The sequence below is a fragment of the Podarcis bocagei genome (assembly GCF_964188305.1).
Source record: "Podarcis bocagei genome assembly, chromosome: 10".
Classification (NCBI taxonomy): domain Eukaryota; kingdom Metazoa; phylum Chordata; class Lepidosauria; order Squamata; family Lacertidae; genus Podarcis; species Podarcis bocagei.
In genome coordinates this window covers 14303790-14324349 of record NC_138135.1, presented here as the reverse complement: position 1 = coordinate 14324349, position 20560 = coordinate 14303790, and the positions used below count along the sequence as shown (strand labels likewise).

At 47.2% G+C, this 20560-nt stretch overlaps 2 protein-coding genes across 2 annotated transcripts in view; both read left to right on the top strand.

Annotated features, from left to right (window-relative positions):
• Positions 1 to 20560, top strand: part of GYS2 (glycogen synthase 2) — a 178114-nt gene that overhangs the window by 94833 nt on the left and 62721 nt on the right. The gene's annotated exons all lie outside the window — the stretch shown is intronic.
• The window catches only part of IRAG2 (inositol 1,4,5-triphosphate receptor associated 2), a gene marked incomplete at its 5' end in the record, with an annotated part of 62012 nt that overhangs the window by 16618 nt on the left and 24834 nt on the right, over positions 1 to 20560 (top strand). The window contains 13 exons of the mRNA XM_081212197.1: positions 3520 to 3579; positions 3689 to 3753; positions 3856 to 3958; positions 4930 to 5043; positions 6008 to 6100; positions 8477 to 8640; positions 10579 to 10693; positions 11424 to 11573; positions 13521 to 13728; positions 15209 to 15270; positions 16134 to 16205; positions 18231 to 18336; positions 19979 to 20120. Coding sequence (XP_081068323.1) covers positions 3520 to 3579; positions 3689 to 3753; positions 3856 to 3958; positions 4930 to 5043; positions 6008 to 6100; positions 8477 to 8640; positions 10579 to 10693; positions 11424 to 11573; positions 13521 to 13728; positions 15209 to 15270; positions 16134 to 16205; positions 18231 to 18336; positions 19979 to 20120 — 1454 coding nt within the window. The remainder of the gene's footprint in view (positions 1 to 3519; positions 3580 to 3688; positions 3754 to 3855; positions 3959 to 4929; positions 5044 to 6007; positions 6101 to 8476; positions 8641 to 10578; positions 10694 to 11423; positions 11574 to 13520; positions 13729 to 15208; positions 15271 to 16133; positions 16206 to 18230; positions 18337 to 19978; positions 20121 to 20560) is intronic.

The following is a 20560-nucleotide window of genomic DNA, read 5'->3' as shown; positions in this document are numbered from 1 at the left end:
AACACTTTGGAGGTCCCGAGCCTCAAGGAGGTTAGATTGGTCTCAACTAGGGCCAGGGCCTTTTCAGCACTGGCCCTGACATGGTGGAACGCTCTGTCACAAGAGACTAGGGCCCTGAGGGACTTGACATCTTTCCGCAGGGCCTGCAAGACAGAGCTGTTCTGCCTGGCCTTTAGTTTGGACTCAGTCTGACCCTTATGTTTTCCCTCCCCTTATGGTTTTGATCCATGGGCTACTTTTAAAATGAGGCTGCATATGAAAATTGCATTTTAACCTATATTTTAAATTGTTCTTTTCCCTGACCGGGGAGGGTGGAGTATAAATAAAAAATTATTATTATTATTATTATTATTATTATTATTATTATTATTATAGCAAACTCATTTTTTGAATACCACCTTTTTCTATTTGGCCAAAACATCATCATCCATGTGCAAGGACGGTGTATCCTTTGGCTTTGCAAGCTACAGTAGTACAAAAAACCCCAAATCACACAATGAGGTCAGAGTATGCTTAGTGGGTACAGAATCCTGATAGTGGGAGCTGGGGGAGGAAAAAGAGGGTGGTGTATGGCGTATCCTGAAAGTGGGTGTGACTGGTTGGAGCACGCTGCAGCATTCTTGTTGCAGGTCTCCCTTGTCCTTTCCCTATGACCCAGTTGGCATCTTTACTCGGGCAAGCTGCAAATTAGATTGACTGTGCCCAGCGCTGAGCTTTCAGAGTGGCAGAAGGGGATCTGGTTGCTGCAGGAGAATGCAGGCTCTGTGTACAATCTTCTGCATAAAGCAACGAGCCTGAAAATGCCAAGAAAATACCATGCAAACTTCTGCTTCCCCTCCAGAACGTTTGTTTTGCATAGCTTTGACTTGTTCTTTCTGCAAGCACCTGTAGCTGATTTGAATTATGTAAAAACACACCATTTGGGCACATGTCCCCGCATGCCAGGGGTGTTTTAAATAATGCTGGGCATGAATTGGCCCATGTGGAGCATCTTCCAGGATTATGGAAGCGCAGGGTGGGTGTTGGCAAGCCTTTCTGCAGCTGGAAACAACTTGTTTCCTGCGTCTGAGCTTGGCTTCCTTGAGATGGAGAGCAGGGATGGAGGGGTTGTGGGTGACAAGGATAAGGAAAGGGTTAAGCTCATCCCTCTCTGGAAATGCCACCCTCCCCTAACCTTGCATTAAGGAGCCACCACAGGTGGGCCACATCTCCGTCATGCAAAGCGAAATATACTCGGAGTCCTGTAGTGATTTCATGCTCTTTATTGCAGCTTGTAAAACAATGATTGAATTCCCCCCCCCCCAAACCTCAGGCTTTTATATACATTATTTACACAATGAGTCCCGTCTGATTGGCTGATTCTGCTTCCCTCCTGATTGGTCTTTTCCTGCAGGCCAATCAATTGTTGCATTCTACGATCCTACCAGCCTAACAGGCTGATTAACTTCCTCCTGGAACCTGATTGGTCTTTTCCTGCAAGCCAATCAGTTGTTGCATTCTAGGATCCTACTTGTCTATTGTTCTAGGATCCAAGCTTCGTACATAACACAAAGTGTCATTTTTAACCTAAATATTAGTAAACTGCAAGAGGCTTTGTTTCAGATATTGCAGTACAATCTGTCCTGCACTTTTCCTTTGCTTTCCTCTGAAAAACGAAGAGAGACACAAGGGTTTGAGGGTCAGGTTGGTATTCTGCAAATGAAGCCCTAAACTTGCCTGAAAAGTCTCATTCTGCAAGCACATTGGATGTATTGAGGTACAGCCTCTTCACCTGGCCCTTTGAAAAATAGGCGTGTAGTTCAAACTAGGGATTGAACTCCAAATGTAGAACTAAGTTCAGAGCGTGCTCACAAACCTGCAGATAGGAATCTCCCGTCTCCTGTCAACATATTCTGCATTTTTCTCTTCCTTCCTGCACCACCTAAAACTTTAAACTGGGTGCAAGCATCCAATTGCTGTCTGGACAGAATGCAGAACTTGTCCTTGTAGGCCTCATTTGGATCTCTCTCTATGTTCATTGGCAATGTCATAGAACAAGCAGGATCCCAAATGAGTGCATTCAAGGCAAAGGCACATCTTTGCCCCATGTTCTTGGCCAACCAGAATGGGCAATGCTGTGTCATCTGGACTAATCTCCTGGAAGTACTTTATGTGGAAGCTCATCTTCAATGCAGAGGACTGAATAGCCATTTTCTGGACTCCTCTGAGCAGCAGAAAGTTTGAGCAAAAAAAGTTTCTGCAACAAAAGACCTGGAGACTTACAGAGTCTTTATTTGGGATAGTCAGATCTCTCAATTTTAGTTTCTCATTTTTCCAGACTTGAATTCGATTTGCCAATTTCTGCATTAGTTTCTGGGTTGTTTTTTTTAATTTTTAAGCCTTCATGAAAGTTAATCTGTAACTTCAACTTTTTCATACACATTTCTCTTAATACACACATTTTTCTACACCATTTTGCCCAAGGTGCACATTTTTGCAAGCCATTTCCCTCAGTTCAATGCATTTTTATGTTACTTTCACTAACACCGGCATCCCTTCACCTAACATGTAGAATTCACTGCACATTTTTTGGTTGCAAAACTGGATCGCAAAAATTGAAGACGTGTGAATTTGTTGGCAGGTAGATGTTTTGGTCCACGTATTGTTTGAGGAAGTGCAGATTAGGCCGGCTTGCATTAAAATGTGAGCCAAATCTCTTTCCTCCTGCAATCCCGTATCTGTTTCCAATGTACAAACTGACCATGGGAGATCGTTGGATGCATTGCTGGCTTGTAAAGCAGCAGTTTTCCAAAGCGCTTCTTTCCTAGCCAGATGGAAAAGCCAGACTTCTAATCCAGGTCCCAGATGCATCCAAATGGCTAAATATCCTTACAGAGACAATGTGTGTGCAAAAGCTAGTACCCATTAGCCATCAAAAGCTGTTGCTGAAGAAGAAGAAGAAGAAGAAGAAGAAGAAGAAGAAGAAGAAGGGGAGGAGGAGGAGGAGTTTGGATTTGATATCCCGCCTTTCACTCCCCTTCAGGAGTCTCAAAGCGGCTAACATTCTCCTTTCCCTTCCTCCCCCACAACAAACACTCTATGAGGTGAGTGGGGCTGAGAGACTTCAAAGAAGTGTGACTGGCCCAAGGTCAGCCAGCAGCTGCATGTGGAGGAGCGGAGATGCGAACCCGGTTCCCCAGATTACGAGACTCTTAACCACTACACCACACTGGCTCTCCTTTAAGCAAGCATTTTCTGCAATTTAAGCAAGCATAATGCATTTAAGCAAGCATAATACTCCTTTAAGCAAGCATTTTCTGGCTATCACTGCCTTGTTAAAAAGATCAGTCCCTCATTTTTCATGGCCATGACATTTTTCTTTTAACTAGGTCAATCTGTTTGGAATGCTTTTTTTTTGTATGGAGTCGGCTTCAGAAATTGTCTCAATGCCTTTAGCCTCTTTCTCTCGTTCTCTCTTTCTCTTTCTCTTTCTCTCTCTCTGGTCCTATGCTTCTAATTCAAACACCTCCACCTGTGCAGAGGGACCTGGATATTCAGGAGCTGAAGTCTACCCTCAAGGAATACACCTCCGTAATAGAGGTACAGTTGCCATAATTTGTCTGGGAGCTGGAGACAGAAGAGGAGTCCTTTATTGGGGGGGGTGTTGCTTGAAGGTTGTGTCTTGAGAGAGCTTTGTGTTTTTCTGTAGACCCTGCGGGTGGAGAAGAACAAACTGGTGAACAACATCCAGCAAATGCAGCAGGAGTTGATTTCGTGAGTATTTTTGCACTCCAAGGGGGCGAGATTCAGCGCCCTTATAATGAGAGACGCTTTTGGAGCTTCGCAGATTTAATTCTTTGACTATCCTTCTGCTAGGAATGGCTTCAACTTCCCCTTGATATACAAATTCAACAGCAGCATCCTTGAAGGGACCAACTCTTTGCACTGCGAACTGGAGCTTGCCCAAGAGCAAGCGGAGGTGGGCGTTTTTAATTGTATTTTATCTGCTTCTCCCCCTTGGGTTCCCCAGAGCCAGTTCCTCTAATGCAGGGGTGTCCAACTGGTCGACCGCGATCGACAGGTCAAACCCCAGTTGATATAAGTCAATCGCGGGCTCATTTTCCTTCGCTGGGCCTGCCCCTTGCTCCTTCCTGTATTCGTGCACGATTTCAAGAACGGAAGATGGAGTTACTGTTGCTGGGATTACTTCTTGTTTTTCAATCAATGTCGCGCAACCCACGCACCCCCACCCCCAAAAAATGGCAGAAGAATTTGCAGTCTCCCCCCAAAAAAGGTAAACAACTGTGGCTTGCCCCCCCACAAAAGCCCAACAATTTAGGTTCCCCCCTCCCCCAAAAATGTGTTGATTGCTGCTAATTTTTTAATCTGGGAGTAGATTGCAGTCTCTTGGGGGTTGTGACTGGAAAGCGAGACAAAGACCACTACCTTGCTCTTTCCCAGACTGTCACACTTTTGCACATATCTCTGGCACATTTCTGTGCCTTTGGATAATGAGTGCACCTTTCTAAATAAGCATTTAGTTGCACCTGCAGCTAATACAACTGCATCTAGCTCCCCTGCTCCCTCTCCCTTCACTGCCCCCCCTCCCCCGGTGCTGGGTTTTAGATTGGAAGCTTCTCGGGGCAGGGACCTGCCTTCACGTACTCTGCAAAGTGCCAGGGACACTGGTGGTGCAGTATAAATAAATGACATCCAGCCAAACAGATGCACTTTCCCAGAACAACTTGGATCAAAGTTTTATGCCCAGGGTAGCCTCTGGCCAGTGTTGAGACTCAGGTAAGATGTGCCAAATTAAATATCCGAATCCCCTTTGCAGTTGACCGCTATTTTGTCTAGTTCCTTCTTCCTGATCTTAGCTGCCAGTGTTGAGACTTGGCAGATGGTTGAGCGTGTATCATATGGCCCCTTTCTGATTGCTTTGCTATGCAGGTCTCTGGAATCGAATGGACTGCACTGGATGAATCGCTGGACGCGGAGGTTTTGCTGCTCCTGCAAGGGCCGGAGAGAGTGGGAGAAAAATTCAAGGCCACCATTCAGAAACTGGTATGGAAAAAGACTGTTGGTGGAATAGCAAATGGAAGACTGCAAAACCATTCCAAAGCTTTTGCTCATCTCGGAACCTGCGCAAGATACTTCTTCTCATCCTCCCTTCTGCAAATCCTTTTCTTCTTATGCCAATTCATAGCTATCCACAGTATGTTAGTGCTGAAAGAAGCATTTAGAGTGGTGCAGGAAATCTAGATTCTTCACCACATATGTTTGCTTATAGGCTTTTGATAGGTAGGGAAATAATAGCTGCCGATATGTATGCTTATCTGTTAGCGCAATGTTTCTCAGCCTGTGGGTCCCCAGGTGTTGTTGGACTACAACTCCCATCATTCCTAGCCAGCATGTCCAGCGGTCAGGGATGATGGGAGTTGTAGTCCAACAACATCTGGGGATCCACAGGTTGAGAAACACTGCTTTAGCGGCTTAGTCCTTTTGAAACAGTCCTATTCCTTCACGGGCACTGCACAGAACTCTTTTAAAGAAGCAAATAGCCTCTCGTTGCTAAGGTTCCACATCAAAATATTCAGCTCATAGTGGTGAGGAGGAATGGAAGTTCCCCCAGAATGTCTGCTTTATATGCATTATTTACACAATGGGCCCCACGTGATTGGCTAATTCTGGGATTCACCTGTAGGCCAATCAGTCACTTCCACCCAGTGGCGTAGCGGGGGTGCAGGGGGGGCCGGCCTCACCGGGCGCAACATCTGGGGGTTAGGGTTAGGGGGCACAAATCCATGGGTTAGGGGGCGCAAATCCACGGGTTAGGGGGTGCAAATTACTTGCCTTGCCCCGGGTGCTGACAACCCACGCTACGCCACTGCTTCCACCTGGAGTTGGATTGGGTGGCTCCTGTGGACCAATCGGACTGCTGCATTCTGGATCCTATTCAACTCAGTACATAACAGCGTGTTACTGTTTAGATGTAAGAGTTCATGGGACGTGACCTTTTTCTTTACAGAAGCAAGAACTTTCTCGAGTGGAGGAAATAACCGTCCTGCAGGCAGAGGGCTTTGAGGCAAATATGCAAGAAGCCCCTAAGAAGAAGCTCTTGGTAAATGTTACTGAATGGCTAGAAAGGGTGCTTTAGGACACCTCCCTACTGTCTGAATTACAAGGGCTTGGGCAGAGCTTGCAGGGCTGTGTACTGGCACAAAAATATCCCTCTTTGGGGTTTCGTAACTGCTTTCACAGGGACGCGGGTGGCGCTGTGGGTTAAACCACAGAGCCTAGGACTTGCCGATCAGAAGGTCGGCGGTTCGAATCCCCGTGACTGGGCGAGCTCCTGTTGCTCGGTCCCTACTCCTGCCCACCTAGCAGCTCGAAAGCACATCAAGGTGCAAGTAGATAAATAGGTACCACTCCGGCAGGAAGGTAAACGGCATTTCCGTGCACTGCTCTGGTTTGCCAGAAGCGGCTTAGTCATGCTGGCCACATGACCCGGAAGCTGTACGCCGGCTCCCTCGGCCAATAAAGCGAGATGAGCGCCGCAACCCCAGAGTCGGCCACGACTGGACCTAATGGTCAGGGGTCCCTTTACCTTTACCTTTTAACTGCTTTCACAAGGCAGTCCTTCACATTTTTAACATTCACACTCAGTTTGTTCGTATTCTTGATCTTGATTTGCGTTTCCGGAAAGGGCCTACTGTTCCGAATTCAATTGGGAGCCTGTTGCCCCCCCCCCCAGGATGCTTGGCAGAAGGTGTGAATTTCTCTCCCCCACCTGCACATTTCAGGTTATGGCTGGGTTTTTTTGGGGGGTGTTACCCCTCCATTTAAGTGAATGGAGAGCCTTGGCATTTCTGACAGTGGCAGACTTGGGTACAGTCATACCTCATGTTATGCTTGCTTCAAGTTGCACATTTTCAGGTTGTGTCCCGTGGCGACCCAGAAGTACTGGAAAGGGTTACTTCTGGGTTTCACTGCTTGTGCATGCGCAGAATGACGTCACACGCATGTGCAGATGTGGCAAATAGCAACCCGTGCGTGCGCAGACGCGGGTTGCGTTCTTTTCAGGTTGCGAACGGGCCTCCAGAACGGATCCCATTTGCAACCAGAGGTACCACTGTACTGTGGCACTCGTGCAAGGCCAAAAATTACCTCCCCCCCTGCCCCCGCTTCAGATGCTATCCCGAAGCTGCGTAAGTGAGGCGCTGGGTTTTGGGAAGGAGGCATGAGTCTCTGACAGGGTCTAGAGCCCTCCCACCTTCACCCCAAAGCAGGGAAAGCTCTAACATGGCTTTGGGAAGGAGGTGGGAGGACTCTAGGACCCTGCCAGAGCTGAAGCGGGATGTGCCCTGATTGGCTGTGTAGTTCTGAGAGAGTTTTTCCTCTGTACATTTGGTTGAATGCTTCCCTGCCATGTATGAGGCCTCAAGTAAGAAAGACGAGACTTCTATTCCTTTCTCCTCAAACTATGTGCCATTTTTCATCCACTTGAGCATTGGAAAGTCCTAACAAGATTTTGTCCTCTCTCGGGACCCTGCATTATTGAAATATATCCAAGCCGAGAGTGGATTTCATGCTCTTTATTCAGCTCATAGTGGTGAGGAGGAATGGAATTTCCCCCAGAATGACTGCTTTATGTACAGTGGTACCTCGGGATGTGAACAGGATCCGTTCTGGACGTCATTTTGTGCGTCTGCGCATGTGCGAGCAGCGAAACCTGGAAGTAACGCACTCTGTTACTTCTGGGTTGCCGCGGAGCGCAACTCGAACACGCTCAACCCGAAGCACATTCAACCCGAGGTATGACTGTACCTTATTTACACAATGGGCCCCACGTGATTGGCTAATTCTGGGATTCTCCTGTAGGCCAATCAGGTTGCAGATTCACTTCCACCTGGAGCTGGATTGGGTGGCTCCTTTGGACCAATCAGACTGCTGCATTCTGGATCCTATTGTTCTAGGACCAATCAGACTGCTGCATTCTGAATCCTATTGTTCTAGGACCAATCAGACTGCTGTATTCTGAATCCTATTGTTCTAGGACCAATCAGACTGTTGCATTTTGGATCCTATTCAACTCAGTACATAACAATTATTTAAGTGGCTTCGCTAACAGGATGCAAGCCAGCCGCTTCTTAAGGACCTTTGCAGCAATGCTGTACTTTTTAGGGGTGTGTGTAAGAGAGGTGACTTCATTTCCCCATCCCCCAACATAGGGACCGCAGTCTGTCTCTCCCCACCCACCATTCCAGCAAAATAATTCCCAGTGAGCAAGTACAAAAGAGAAAGCCGAACAAAGGCATTACTTTGCAGTTATTACTACATTCAGGTTAATTTTCGTTTCTATTTATTTGATCCAAATTTAAATGGGAATGGGCCTTTTTCAGGTTAAACCAGCACACATTCATAGCGAATAGCTTGCTAAGTATTTCTTCTGAACACTCCATATTGTGTTCTTTTTCTTGTTAAAATGTCAATGCAGGAGCTCAAGCAAGATCTGGCGAAGAAAAGAACTCTCTGGCTTCAGAGACTTGATCTCTTGGAAGCTCAGAAGGACTCATTGGACAAGGAGCTGATAAAGATGGCGGGAAACCTGAGGAGGATGAGAACTGAACAGCTGCACTTGAAGAAAGCGCTTTCATCCAGGTTATTTCCCCCCTCCCTTCTCCTTCTTTTAGGTTTTTTTTTTAAGTATGTGCGTGTTGGGGATGGGGCAGAAATTTGATTCAGATTGCAACTTTCACTTCCTGAAGCAACAGGCAAACCGAAACACACAGACGTCCTTTGAGATTTGCAATGCAGTTCTTAAACCAAAATATATGTACATCAGGGGAAAGCCGTGTGTACCGGCAAAAAGAACATAGAAAAGTGCATTATACTGGGGGAAATGGTTTGCAAGAAGAGGTGTATATAAGGCAAAATGGCATAGGAAAGTGTGTGTGTTAGAAGAAACAGAATGCTGAGAAACTTGCACATGAGTGTTTCTGGTTTTTAATTGCAAGCCTGCCAAAATGTGGCAAACTAAACTTACTACTGGAAAAATGAGAAATTGAGAGAAAACAGATTTGTTCACAGTAGTGTGTGTGTGCGTGTGTGTTGCTGTGAGTCCGGGGGGGGGGTCAGTCTGAATGATACCCCTGGGTCCCTACCCAAGCAGTGATCCTGTATATGTCAGGTTAGGATCTTAGGAGGAGGCTTGCTAAATAGGTCAAGGTAAGGACCATGGCAGAGACGCGGGTGGCACTGTGGTCTAAACCACAGAGCCTAGAATTTGCTGATTCAGTCAGCAGTTCGAATCCCCGCGACGGGGTGAGCTCCCGTTGTTCTGTCCTAGCTCCTGCCCACCTAGCAGTTCAAAAGCACGTCAAGTGCAAGTAGATAAATAGGTACCACTCTGGCGGGAAGGTAAACGGCGTTTCCGTGTGCTGCTCTGGTTCACCAGAAGTGGCTTGGTCATGCTGGCCACATGACCAGGAAGCTGTCTGCAGACAAACGCTGGCTCCCTCGGCCTATAAAGCGAGATGAGCGCGCAACCCCAGAGTCGTCCGCGACTGGACCTAAGAGTCAGGGGTATCTTTACCTTTACCTAATGACCATGGCAGCTCAGTTAAGTATCCAACACCTGCACCTTCAAGGCACCAGGTTGCCTCCATGATTGAAGTGGCCCAGTGCACGTTGCTCATGTGTGACATCATGCATCACATGTGTGTGCCATCACATCCTCTGGAGGAGGATGGGTGCTCTGGCAGAGCCGGGAGCTAAAGCTGTGATGCGCTGGGCCCCCTCAACATGGAGGGAGCTGGGCTCCCTTCAAACAAACATGGAGGGAGCCAAAGACATCTCAGCCCCCTAGCTTGGTGCATCTGGTTGCCACAGAGACAATTTTTTCTCACTTCACCTGGCTGGATGCCACATCATGGAGCAATGGGTCAGCATGTCTGGCTGTTAACCAGAAGGTTGGTGGTTGGAGTCCATCCAAGAATGGCTGTAGGCAGGATTCCTGCATTGCTGGGGATTGGAATAGATGACTCTCAGGGCCCCTTCCTACTCTATGATTTTATTATCCTAGAATGGAGAACAATAGGCCAAGCAGGGCTGGGTATGTGAGAGTTGTGTGAGAGAATTTCAGCTGAAGCTGGAGGAACAGAGACATGTCTTGCGTTGTGCTAGATTTAGGGCTCCCCGGAAACCTAATGGAGAAGCAAGATCTGTTGGGACGTTAATGCTTGATTCCCCCCCCCCCACTTTGGAAATTGCTTGAATTCTGAAACTCTTTGCTAATCTGGTGTTTTTGCCTAAGGGATTCGACTCTGTTGAATGGGACCAATGAGTTCCTGTGTGTCATGGGCCCAATTACTTCTAAGTGGTGACAGAGAAAAGATGCCTGGTAGGAGTAAGGGAGCTAGAAGAACATGGACCTGCACAGGTGTAGGAGATGGGCAGGTGTACCCAACAATGCTTCTAGGTTTGGACTGGCCATATACCATCAAGCAGAATTTGAAGAGGAAGCAATTACATTTCTGAGCAGTGCTGCTCTAAAATCCTCTGCGTGCCCTCAAGCTCTTCTTGCCTTATATCCCTTAGGCAGCATGAACTGGAGCTGGCCAGACGGCTGAAAGAGGACACTGTGTCAGAAGGAGGCATCTTGAGATCAGCACTGCAAGAGCTAACCCAACAACTTGAGGATGCCAGCAAGCGGGTAAGTGCAGCATGTTGTGCTGCTCTTGCTTTTAAGACTTTGCATACAGGAAGATGGAAGAAGGACAACTTTGGAGGACAAGAGCAGGATGTGGAAGGCATTGTCTTGTTTGGAGCCTCAGAGAAGGAAGGCCTAAAACTAAGGCAGAGACAAAAGAGACCAAGCCTATTACAGAGTAGCAATGGGATTTCCATATCCTACTTTGCATGTGTGTGCAATGATTCAGCATCCCCTGTTTTGAGGTACTTATTGTGGTGTTGGTGGGACTAGAGCTACTTCCTCCTTCTCCTTTTTCTTTAAAGGCAGCTGACTCTAGTGCCCCCTGAGTGCCTCTGGGAGCATAGGAAGCTGCCTTATACAGAGTCAGGCCAATGGTCTATCTCAGCGGCGTAGCGTGGGTTGTCAGCAAGTAATTTGCGCCCCCTAACCCGTGGATTTGCGCCCCCTAACCCTACAAATCTATGCCTATGAATGATGGTCCCTCTCTCTCTCTCTTTCTCATATTCCAATTGATTCCCATTTCCGCCGATCGATCCCCGAAGCTCTCACCCAGCGAAATTCGTGCGTAATTACGCTTCGCCATCCCTAATCCTGCCGCTTCCACCAGGAAATCATGACGGTGCGTTTCTCCTCTCCAAACTTTCCCCGGCCCTTTGCCGGCCGGTGCAGCCCTTTTGGCTACGAGCTCCCCTCCTTCTCTGCCTGCTTCCGACCCCACCTCCCCGTCCAGCCTCCCTACCTCCTGAAAAAAGGCGACGGCGCCGAGCAGGACACCCCCGCGGCCATCGGAGAGCGGCGGGGCCGAGGGAGGCAAGCCAATGGGCGAGGCGGGGGTAGGTGGCCACGGGGTGGGCGCTGCCGCAGTCTTCGGGTGGGCAAGGTAGGAGCAGGCAGAGGCTGGCCGGCCGCTCTGACAATAGGGACGGGCCGAGGGCACGGCGGGGCTGGGCCCTCTGGACTCGCGCCCCCCCAGATGTTGCGCCCGGTGCGGCCGGCACCCCTGGCACCCCCCACGCTACGCCACTGGTCTATCTAGCTCACTATTGTCTCCGCTGTCTGGCATGGTCTTACGCGAGGTTCCAGGTAGGAGTCTTATTCCCCATCCCTACCAGGAATAGACCTAGGACCTTCTGCATGCAAAGCAGGTGGTCTACAACTGAGCTATGGCCCTATTCTTAAAGGCAGCAGAAGCCAGAGTTCTGCTCCTTGTGCTGAGTTTAAACTTTAGAAGGTAAAAAGGTGAAGGTAAAGGATTTCCGTACACCCATGTACAGCCCACGTCTTCAGCGCCTCCATGGGCTGGGTGTCAGGAGCACCTTCTCTGACCTTCCGATCACAGGAACGTATGAACAGGCAAGGTGGTGTTTTCCTATCACTGAACTACAGTCCTTCCAATGAATCTGAATCCCATTGAAGATCGCCAACGTCTTGCCAGGTTTGGGCCCAGGGGTGAGGTGGGGGAGTTAATACAGTGTTGCCCCGCAAGACGAATGCCTCGCAAGACGGAAAACTCGCTAGACGAAAGAGTTTTCCGTTTTGGAGGTGCTTCGCAAAACGAATTTCCTATGGGCTTGCTTCGCAAGACGACAATGTCTTGCGAGTTCCTGCGGGTTTTTTTCCCTTCCCCCCTTTTTCTAAGCCGCTAAGCCGCTTATCAGCTGATCCGATCAGCAGATAAGCCGCTAAAAGCCGCTAATAGCGCTAATAGCGCTAATCCGCTAATCCGTCAATGGGCTTGCTTTGCAAGACAAAAAAACCGCTAGACGAAGAGAATCACAGAACGGATTCTTTTCGTCTTGCGAGGCACCACTGTAATAATAATAATAATAATAATAATAATAATAATAATAATAATAATAACAACAACAACAACAACAACAACAACAACAACAATAATAATTTATTTATTTATTATTTATACCCCGCCCATCTGGCTGAGTTTCCCCAGCCACTCTGGGCGGCTCCCAATCAAGCTTTAAAAACAATACAGCATTAAATATTAAAAACTTCCCCAAACAGGGCTGCCTTCAGATGTCTTTTAAAAATAGGATAGCTGCTTATTTCCTTGGCACTTGATGGGAGGGCGTTCCACAGGGCAGGTGCCACTACCGAGAAGGCCCTCTGTCTGGTTCCCAGTAACCTCACTTCTCACAATGAGGGAACCGCTAGAAGGCCCTCGGCGCTGGACCTCAGCGTCCGGGCTGAACGATGGGGGTCGAGACGCTCCTTCAGGTATACAGGACCGAGACCGTTTAGGGTTTTAAAGGTCAGCACCATGCATCGCACATCACAACTGCAGTGCACATACATGTGAACTTGGAGAGCATGGGTGTAGGACACAACCTGCTGTTCTTTTCCCTGCTTCACACAGAATGCAGCTGCTGAGATAGTTTTGATCTGTTGATAATGGTAACGCTTCAACATGCAGTGTTGGGGAAGCGGTCTCTTGGTGATGGAATAAGAGCAAGGGTTTTATCTTCATCTATGAAGTGCTAGAGGGCTTGACCTTTGCGGTTGCTGGCAAGGTAGCCCTTGTAGAGTGCATCCTGTGTGTTTGGGCAAAAGCAGAACCTGTGCGTCCGCTGGAACTTGCAAAATTCTGAATGCAGAGGAAGTCTAAGCTGAGAGGAAGGCTTGGTGGCTTTTAAGCGCCTTACGCAGGAAAGAAGCGACTTGACACATACGTCTGCTCAGAGAAAACCAACAGAACCTGCGAGTGTTAAAACTCTATATATATGAAGCGGCAGATCAGGAGTTCATTGCTTCCGGAGAGAGCGAGCAAAGGCATTTCAGCTTTTGTTTGTGTGAGGTCTGCTGAGCCGTCTAGAAGGGAGTCCCTCCAAACTTTGCTGACTTGCTGTTGCTCCCGCAGGCTAAGGATCAGGAGAACGACCTTCACGCTGCCAGCCTGGAAGCAAGGTCTTTGCAAAGGGAGCTGGAAGAGAGCATCGCTGAGCAAACAAACCTCCGGAGTGTAAATATAAACTTAAAACGCACTTGCCAGGTGCTGGAACTGAAAGCTAAAGAGCAGAGCAGTAAGTATCGCTTGAAGTTACTCTTTCTGTGACTTAAGGGCAGCTGGCATGTGTTCTTTTGCCTGCATGAAAATGGGAGTGTTCGCTTCACTCTGGGTTTTCTCCTAAAATAACCAATCTTACCGTCAAATTTTGGTGTTTTGTTTTTCATTTTGAGCCGAGAACCATATTGCAAAATTCAGAGAAGTACAAAATCTCAGAGCATCTACTTGTGCAAAGAGATGTGCTTATTAATGGGTAGAAATTATTCAGTCTCCATGCATTGGGAGCGATTTGAAGGATCCAATTGGAGCCCAATGTAGTAACAAGGCCGAACAACCTGACCCTCCTTACCCAGCTGTGACCTGGAACACATCTGAGAATTTGTGCCTCAAATGCTGCTGCTTGGAGGATGCAATGTTTTTTTGATCTATCGCTTTAGATACTGTCCAAGTGTATTTTTGTGCTTCAAAGAACTTTTCCTCCTGCCTCCTAGGAGAACTTAGTGCAGAGTTCCTCTATTAATAATGTTAATAGAGGCATATCATTGGTGTCTATTCTGAATCTCGCTCAGAAATCAACATTTGCCTGTCCTTATGTTTTTACGTGAAAGTGGTCCCCAGGTCTGTTGTGGCTTTGCCTCAGTTTCTTTAGGACTTGCTGCTATTGTAGGTGCTATATATGTATATGAATTTCTGAATACCAAGGTCCAACTTTGGGGCAAGTACTCTTTGATGAGAGAATCCCGACAGAGATTTAAAGTCACAAAATATGTAGCAAAGTAAAGTGTGGAAATATAGGTTGTTAGGCCTTTAAAATATGCCTCTCCAAGGGAGTTCCAAAATTTCCCTCTCCGCACAACATAGGAAAAGACTACATGTTTGGTAAGTTAAAAATTGGTTTACTTACAAACTCTTCAAAGGTCGGATTCATATGCTTTTGCATACATCAGTCAGATAAGTTGCACAGGCAGTAAAACATAACTTACTTACAAAGTTCCTAGTTTATTGGTAGAGGAAGTCAAGATTGACTGGTGAGAGCTAAGCTGGGGCAACCAGCTCAGACCTCTTCACATGCTGAGCTTCTAAGGTAGTCTGCACAGGGAACAATAGGCTTGATTACCTATTTCAGGCATCTCCAACCTTCAGCCCTCCAGATGTTTTGGACTACAATTCCCATCATCCCTGACCACTGGTCATGTTTGCTAGGGATCATGGGAGTTGTAGGCCAAAATATCTGGAGGGCCGCAGGTTGGGGATGCCTGACCTATTTCCTCCCAAGGCGAGGGAAGTGACATGACTAAGCCTGACAGCACAGCTTACTCTATGGTATTAACCCCTTCATGCATTAATTAGACTTAAGAATGTTGGTTATATGTGGCTGGTTATCCCACCATTTTTGTACGCATATTGGTGGACTGCTTTTATTTTGGATAAAGAAGACAAACTCTTGTATAATTTGGATAGCTTCTGATCAATCCTTACAACGTCTTGCTTCTTAGCTGCCCTTGACTCGCTCAGGCAGAAGCATTTTGAAGGACTGTTGTGTGGAGTTCTTTGTCAGGTATTATTATTATTATTATTATTATTATTATTATTATTATTATTATTGCAAAATTAGTGAACCCAAGCAGAATTGTGACAACATCTGGGGTTTGCTGGCTACCTTAAAGGTAAAGATAAAGGGACCCTTGGCCATTAGGTCCAGTCATGGCCAACTCTGGGGTTGCACCGCTCATCTCGCTTTATTGGCTGAGGGAGCTGGCATACAGCTTCCGGGTCATGTGGCCAGCATGACTAAGCCGCTTCTGGCGAACCAGAGCAGCACACGGAAATGCCATTTACCTTCCTGCTGGAGTGGTAGCTATTTATCTACTTGCACTTTGAAGTGCTTTTGAACTCCTAGGTTGGCAGGAGCAGGGACTGAGGAAGGGGAGCTCACCCCGCCGCGGGGATTCAAACCGCTGACCTTCTGATCAGCAAGTCCTAGGCTCTGTGGTTTAACCCACAGCGCCACCCGCATCCCTTGCTGGCTAACTTACCCATCCCAGTTTTACAGTGTTCTGCACTGCAAGCTTCCTTCCAAGACATTCTGTTTGCTTGCTGTAGTGTAGGAAGTTGCCCTGCACTTAATCGGATGGTTTGTCCCTCTAGTCTTTCCCAGAAGTCTCCTCCAGCCTTACCTGGAGATGCCAGGGTTTGAACCCAGGACCTTCTGCATACAAAACAGATTCTCTGCCATTGAGCTCCCCAGTAGGATTTGGCATTCCCCCTTCCTCTCTTGCTCCAAGCATTGACGTGTCACCTCTAGTAGTGTATTGTTGGATAGAACATAAGCCACACCTCCAAAATGATCTCGCGTGTGATGTCAGGACCACTTGACCCAGGATACTAACACCCAGCTGAAAATTCTTTGAATTAAAACAGAGCTGTGCTTGTGATGATGAGAGTCCTTCGTCCAGCCCAAATGTAAACAAAGAGATAAGAACAGGGCAGAAGGTAAGACCTGGCAGCTCCTGGCTCTTTAACGGAGAGCGTGCATGGTGTACGAGAAGTAGAACAGGAAAAAGTAGCTTCCTCTTATTTGAAGGGCAACTTTTCACCCTTAGAAAACCCCACAGCAGAGATGATGCAATTCATGAACATTTAGGTACATGAGCTGGGCGGTATATCAATACAGTGGTACCTCAGTTTTCGAGCATCTCAAAAGCCGAACGTTTTGGAACCTGAACGGCAAAAACTCAAAAGTAATTGCCTCCATTTTTGAACGCGCCTCGGAAGTCAAACGGCTTCCGCTGCCTGTTTTTCTTTCTTTTCCATTGGCTTTCCCGACCGCCCTTTGCGCCTCGGTTGTTGAATGTTTCGGATGTCGAACGGTCTTCTGGAACAGATTATGTTCGACAACCGAGGTACCACTCAATATCGTCCAAAACCGGTTTCAAGTTCACATTGTGATAATTGTTTCATAATAGTTGAGCTGGCAATATATCGCAAATCACAATGTGTGTAAGGGCTAGGCGATACCTGGTTTTCAACATTGCAATAACTCACCAGCTAAGCATCATGATTACTAAGCATCGTGATAACTCACCAGCTAAACACTGCGATGTGATCAGCTGCTAAGCTTCACAATATCACCTGCTAAACATTCACTATTGGTGAATCCAGGGCTAGTTTCACACTAGTGCCTTTTAGTGAGTTATTTTTCCCACAATTAGCTGAGAAGGAATTTAGAATAAAGTTCTATACAGCACAATGTAGTGATATACCGTATTTTTTGCTCTATAAGACTCACTTTTTCCCTCCTAAAAAGTAAGGGGAAATGTGTGTGCGTCTTATGGAGCAAATGCAGGCTACGCAGCTATCCAAGAAGCCGGAACAGCAAGAGGCATGGCTGCTTTCGCTGCACGGCGATCCCTCTTGTTGTTCTGGCTTCTGGGATTCAGAATTTTTTTTTTCCTTGTTTTCCTCCTCCAAAAATTAGGTGCGTCTTACGGTCTGGTGCATCTTATAGAGCGAAAAATATGGTACTCTGCAAAATGCCTTCCCCATTGAGAAGATCCAAACTGGTGCTCTACTTTTAAACTGAGCTCTTAAAACAGAGAGTTTTGGCTGGCACCTTCATTATATGCCTTTCAGCACCAGGCGAAAACATTCCTCTTCAACCAGGTCTTTGGCTAATTGACATCTGGTGCCTTTTGAAATGTGTTGTGGGGTGTATTGGTTTGTGTTTGTCCTAATCCTTATTATGTATTTTGTGTTTTTTATGTTGTATATTTATGTTATGAACTGCCCTAAGATCTACAGATGAAGGGGTGGTATATCAATTAACAACAACAACAACAACAACAACAACAACAACAACAACAACAACAACAACAACAACAACTGAACCTAAACTAAGGACTCATTTGCACATACCTTTCCCCACACACTTTCTGGGTCCACACTTTCCTGGTCTGTGTCTGAGTGGTTCCCCCCCCCCCCTTTTGCCTTATCACTTTCACCAGGAAAACCAGCTCTTTCGTGCTAATCAGAACAAATGGAAATTTGGGTTTTCTTGCATTAGAGAGTGGGCTTTCATGGGGGAAGCAGCAGGGCAAAAAAGCAAATAATAATAATAATAAATAAATAAATAAACCTGCTTGGCTACAGATCAGAAAAACGTGAACCTGAGTCTAGAAAGAATGAAGGATAATGAATGTGGGTGAGCCAAAAATCTTAGAACTCAATGCTTCAAGATTTCTAGGGCTTCCTTAACAAAACCATCCCCATTCCCGCGAAGGAAACGGCAAAGTTATCTTATCCTCCTCTAACAATGGGGATGTCTTTGAGCTAATGCTCCGTTTTTTAAAAGGTGGGTGGAGATGACTACAAAATTGTTCTTCTAACCCATGTGCCAAGTGCTAGATTGCTCTCTATTGACAAAAGCTCCATCAACTAATCGCATGGCAAGTTCCGGGTTTTGGGGCGGGGCAGTGGGAGAAAGAAGGCTTACGCCTTAACTTTTTCTTCTTCACTTAGAAAAACTGCTGCTACAAAGGATTCGGGTACCAAGAGAATCTGCTGTTTGACTTGTCCTGCTCACATGCTTCAAGGCGCTGGTGCTTGCAATATTCTTCACTACTAGGTAAGATTGAAAATATCTCCCCTTTTTTCTTTGAATCATGCAGTTCAGCAGGGGAAAGTGCAGGCTTTTCATACCAAACACAACCTAAAGCCCTTTCTTAGCCATGAGTACCTAAAGTCCTTTCTTTTGAGAGCATCCTTTCAGGTGACAAGGAAGACTGGAAACTGGTTGCACTGTGCTCAGCAGTGAGGACTGAACTAATTTTTGCATGGCGAGTTCCCGCCTCCTCTCTCAGAAATAAAGACACAAGACACAAGAATTCGAGTTAATGGGTCAAATTAGGCCACAACTTTATTGATTACAGGAATTGAGTGGTATTGGCTTAGGCATTGGCCCTAACAACTAACCGGCTTCAGCCCGCTTGCTTGAAGACCGGTAAGGGTTAACCACCAGTAGGGGGAGTCGTGCTAAGGCACGTCAACTAGGAGCTCCCCCCGAAGTTACCACTTGGGGGCGTGCCGTGGGCCCACACTTCCATAGGCTTAGAACAAGGCCACGCCCCCCGGAATCGTTTACCGGACTACCCTTATGATTGGGGGAAGGTGATGGCGCTTCCTTCCCCCCCCCTTCATCTGCATAACAATAGAACAATACTCCTACCAATGCCTAACCGCCAATACCAAGGAGTTGTGACGGTTTGCTACGAGGTAGGCGAAAACCAAGTGGCTGGAGCCAATCTGCCAAATGGAAAAATTCCTACCAGGCCCCTTGACGGCGACCAACCGAAGTCCATAGCAATGTCAGAGAGCCTAACCTAACGGGTGGGAGGAAAGGGAAAAAAACCTGGCTGGCTGCGGCGTGGGAAAGAGGGAGACCCTTGGCTGCGCCAGACCTAAATGCAGCGAGGCCATGCTCCCCGGCCCAGCTGATTGGCTGGCCCGAGAATGACGCATCCGAGGATTCCCTGGTATCGCAGGGGCTGCAGCCAGCCCCCGCGAGCGTGGGGAAGGGCGTGAGCCCACAACCCCACCTCCTCCTTAGCTCGGATGTGGCTTTAGGATAAACATGCCTCATTCCCCCTTCAAAACAAAATGAAAAAAAGCATGCACCAGCCAGACCTATGTTGATGAAAATAGGATACATTAAGAACCCTGTTTTGGAATGTGTCCCCAGACCAGATTGGGGGGCCCACACAGTTTTCTGGCTGAAAATCCCTACCCACCCACACCCCAATATGTAGTCTAGTCTTCAGTGAAAGTCTCATGGCCAGCTATCTAGTTCAGCCCCACATGTTTTGAGAAGCCTCTGAAAATTGCCAGTTAGTTAGCCTTGTTCTGTGGGATTCTGGGAAAGCAAGGTTACGACTTGTGGCTCATCCCATACATTTCAGGCACAATTGACACCCATGTTGACACATATGGCCTCACCCATGGAACCTTAGAAACTGTAGGTTGTTATGGGTGCTGTGATTTGTAGCTCTGTGAGGGGGGGGATACACTATAGTTCCCAGGATTCCTTTGCGGAAAGCCATGTCCTTTAAATCTACTCAGAAGGTGGTGACCTCTTCGTTGGTGGAGGTTGTTAATTAGAGGCTGGGATGGTCATCTTGTTAGAGAAGCTGTTGCAAGTTTCCTGCATGAAGCAACAAATTGGATTATACAACCTCGAAACCCTTTTATGTTTCTATGTATGCTTTTGACAGATGCGTTGGCCCTTGACCCTCTCCAGCTGATCCAGAGGAGCTCTGTGTCCAGGGCCTTTGAAAATACGACAACCCTGTCTACTTCTGGACAGAAACATCTAAGAAATGGCTCCATCTTCGATGTGAATCTGGAGGGGCACAAGTAAGACCAGTGGTCAAGTTTTAAAAATATAGGCTCCATGGGCACTTCTCTGAATGAAGTTGCCATCTTGGATGGAAGTGCCTCCAATGTCTCACTCTTGCCATTGGCCAGGGAATAACCAGGGCAAGGATTGAAAAGCCCAAAGGTTCACCAAGTATAATGAGCAGAGCAGGCATTGGGGCGGGGTCCAAAAACTTCAGTCTGCCATCAGCCTATCCCAACCTGCCCGCTTTTGGGGGGACCAGTCCAGGGGTTGGCATGGCCTCTCATCTTCCTCCTCCCTAAGTCTCAGTGTTGCAGTTGCAGAACTCAGCAAGAGGAGAAGGATGGAGACAAACCTAGATTTAGTTGACCCTACCTCTCATTTATGGGATGCGGGTGGCGCTGTGGGTTAAACCACAGAGACTAGGATTTGCTGATCAAAAGGTTGGCGGTTTGAA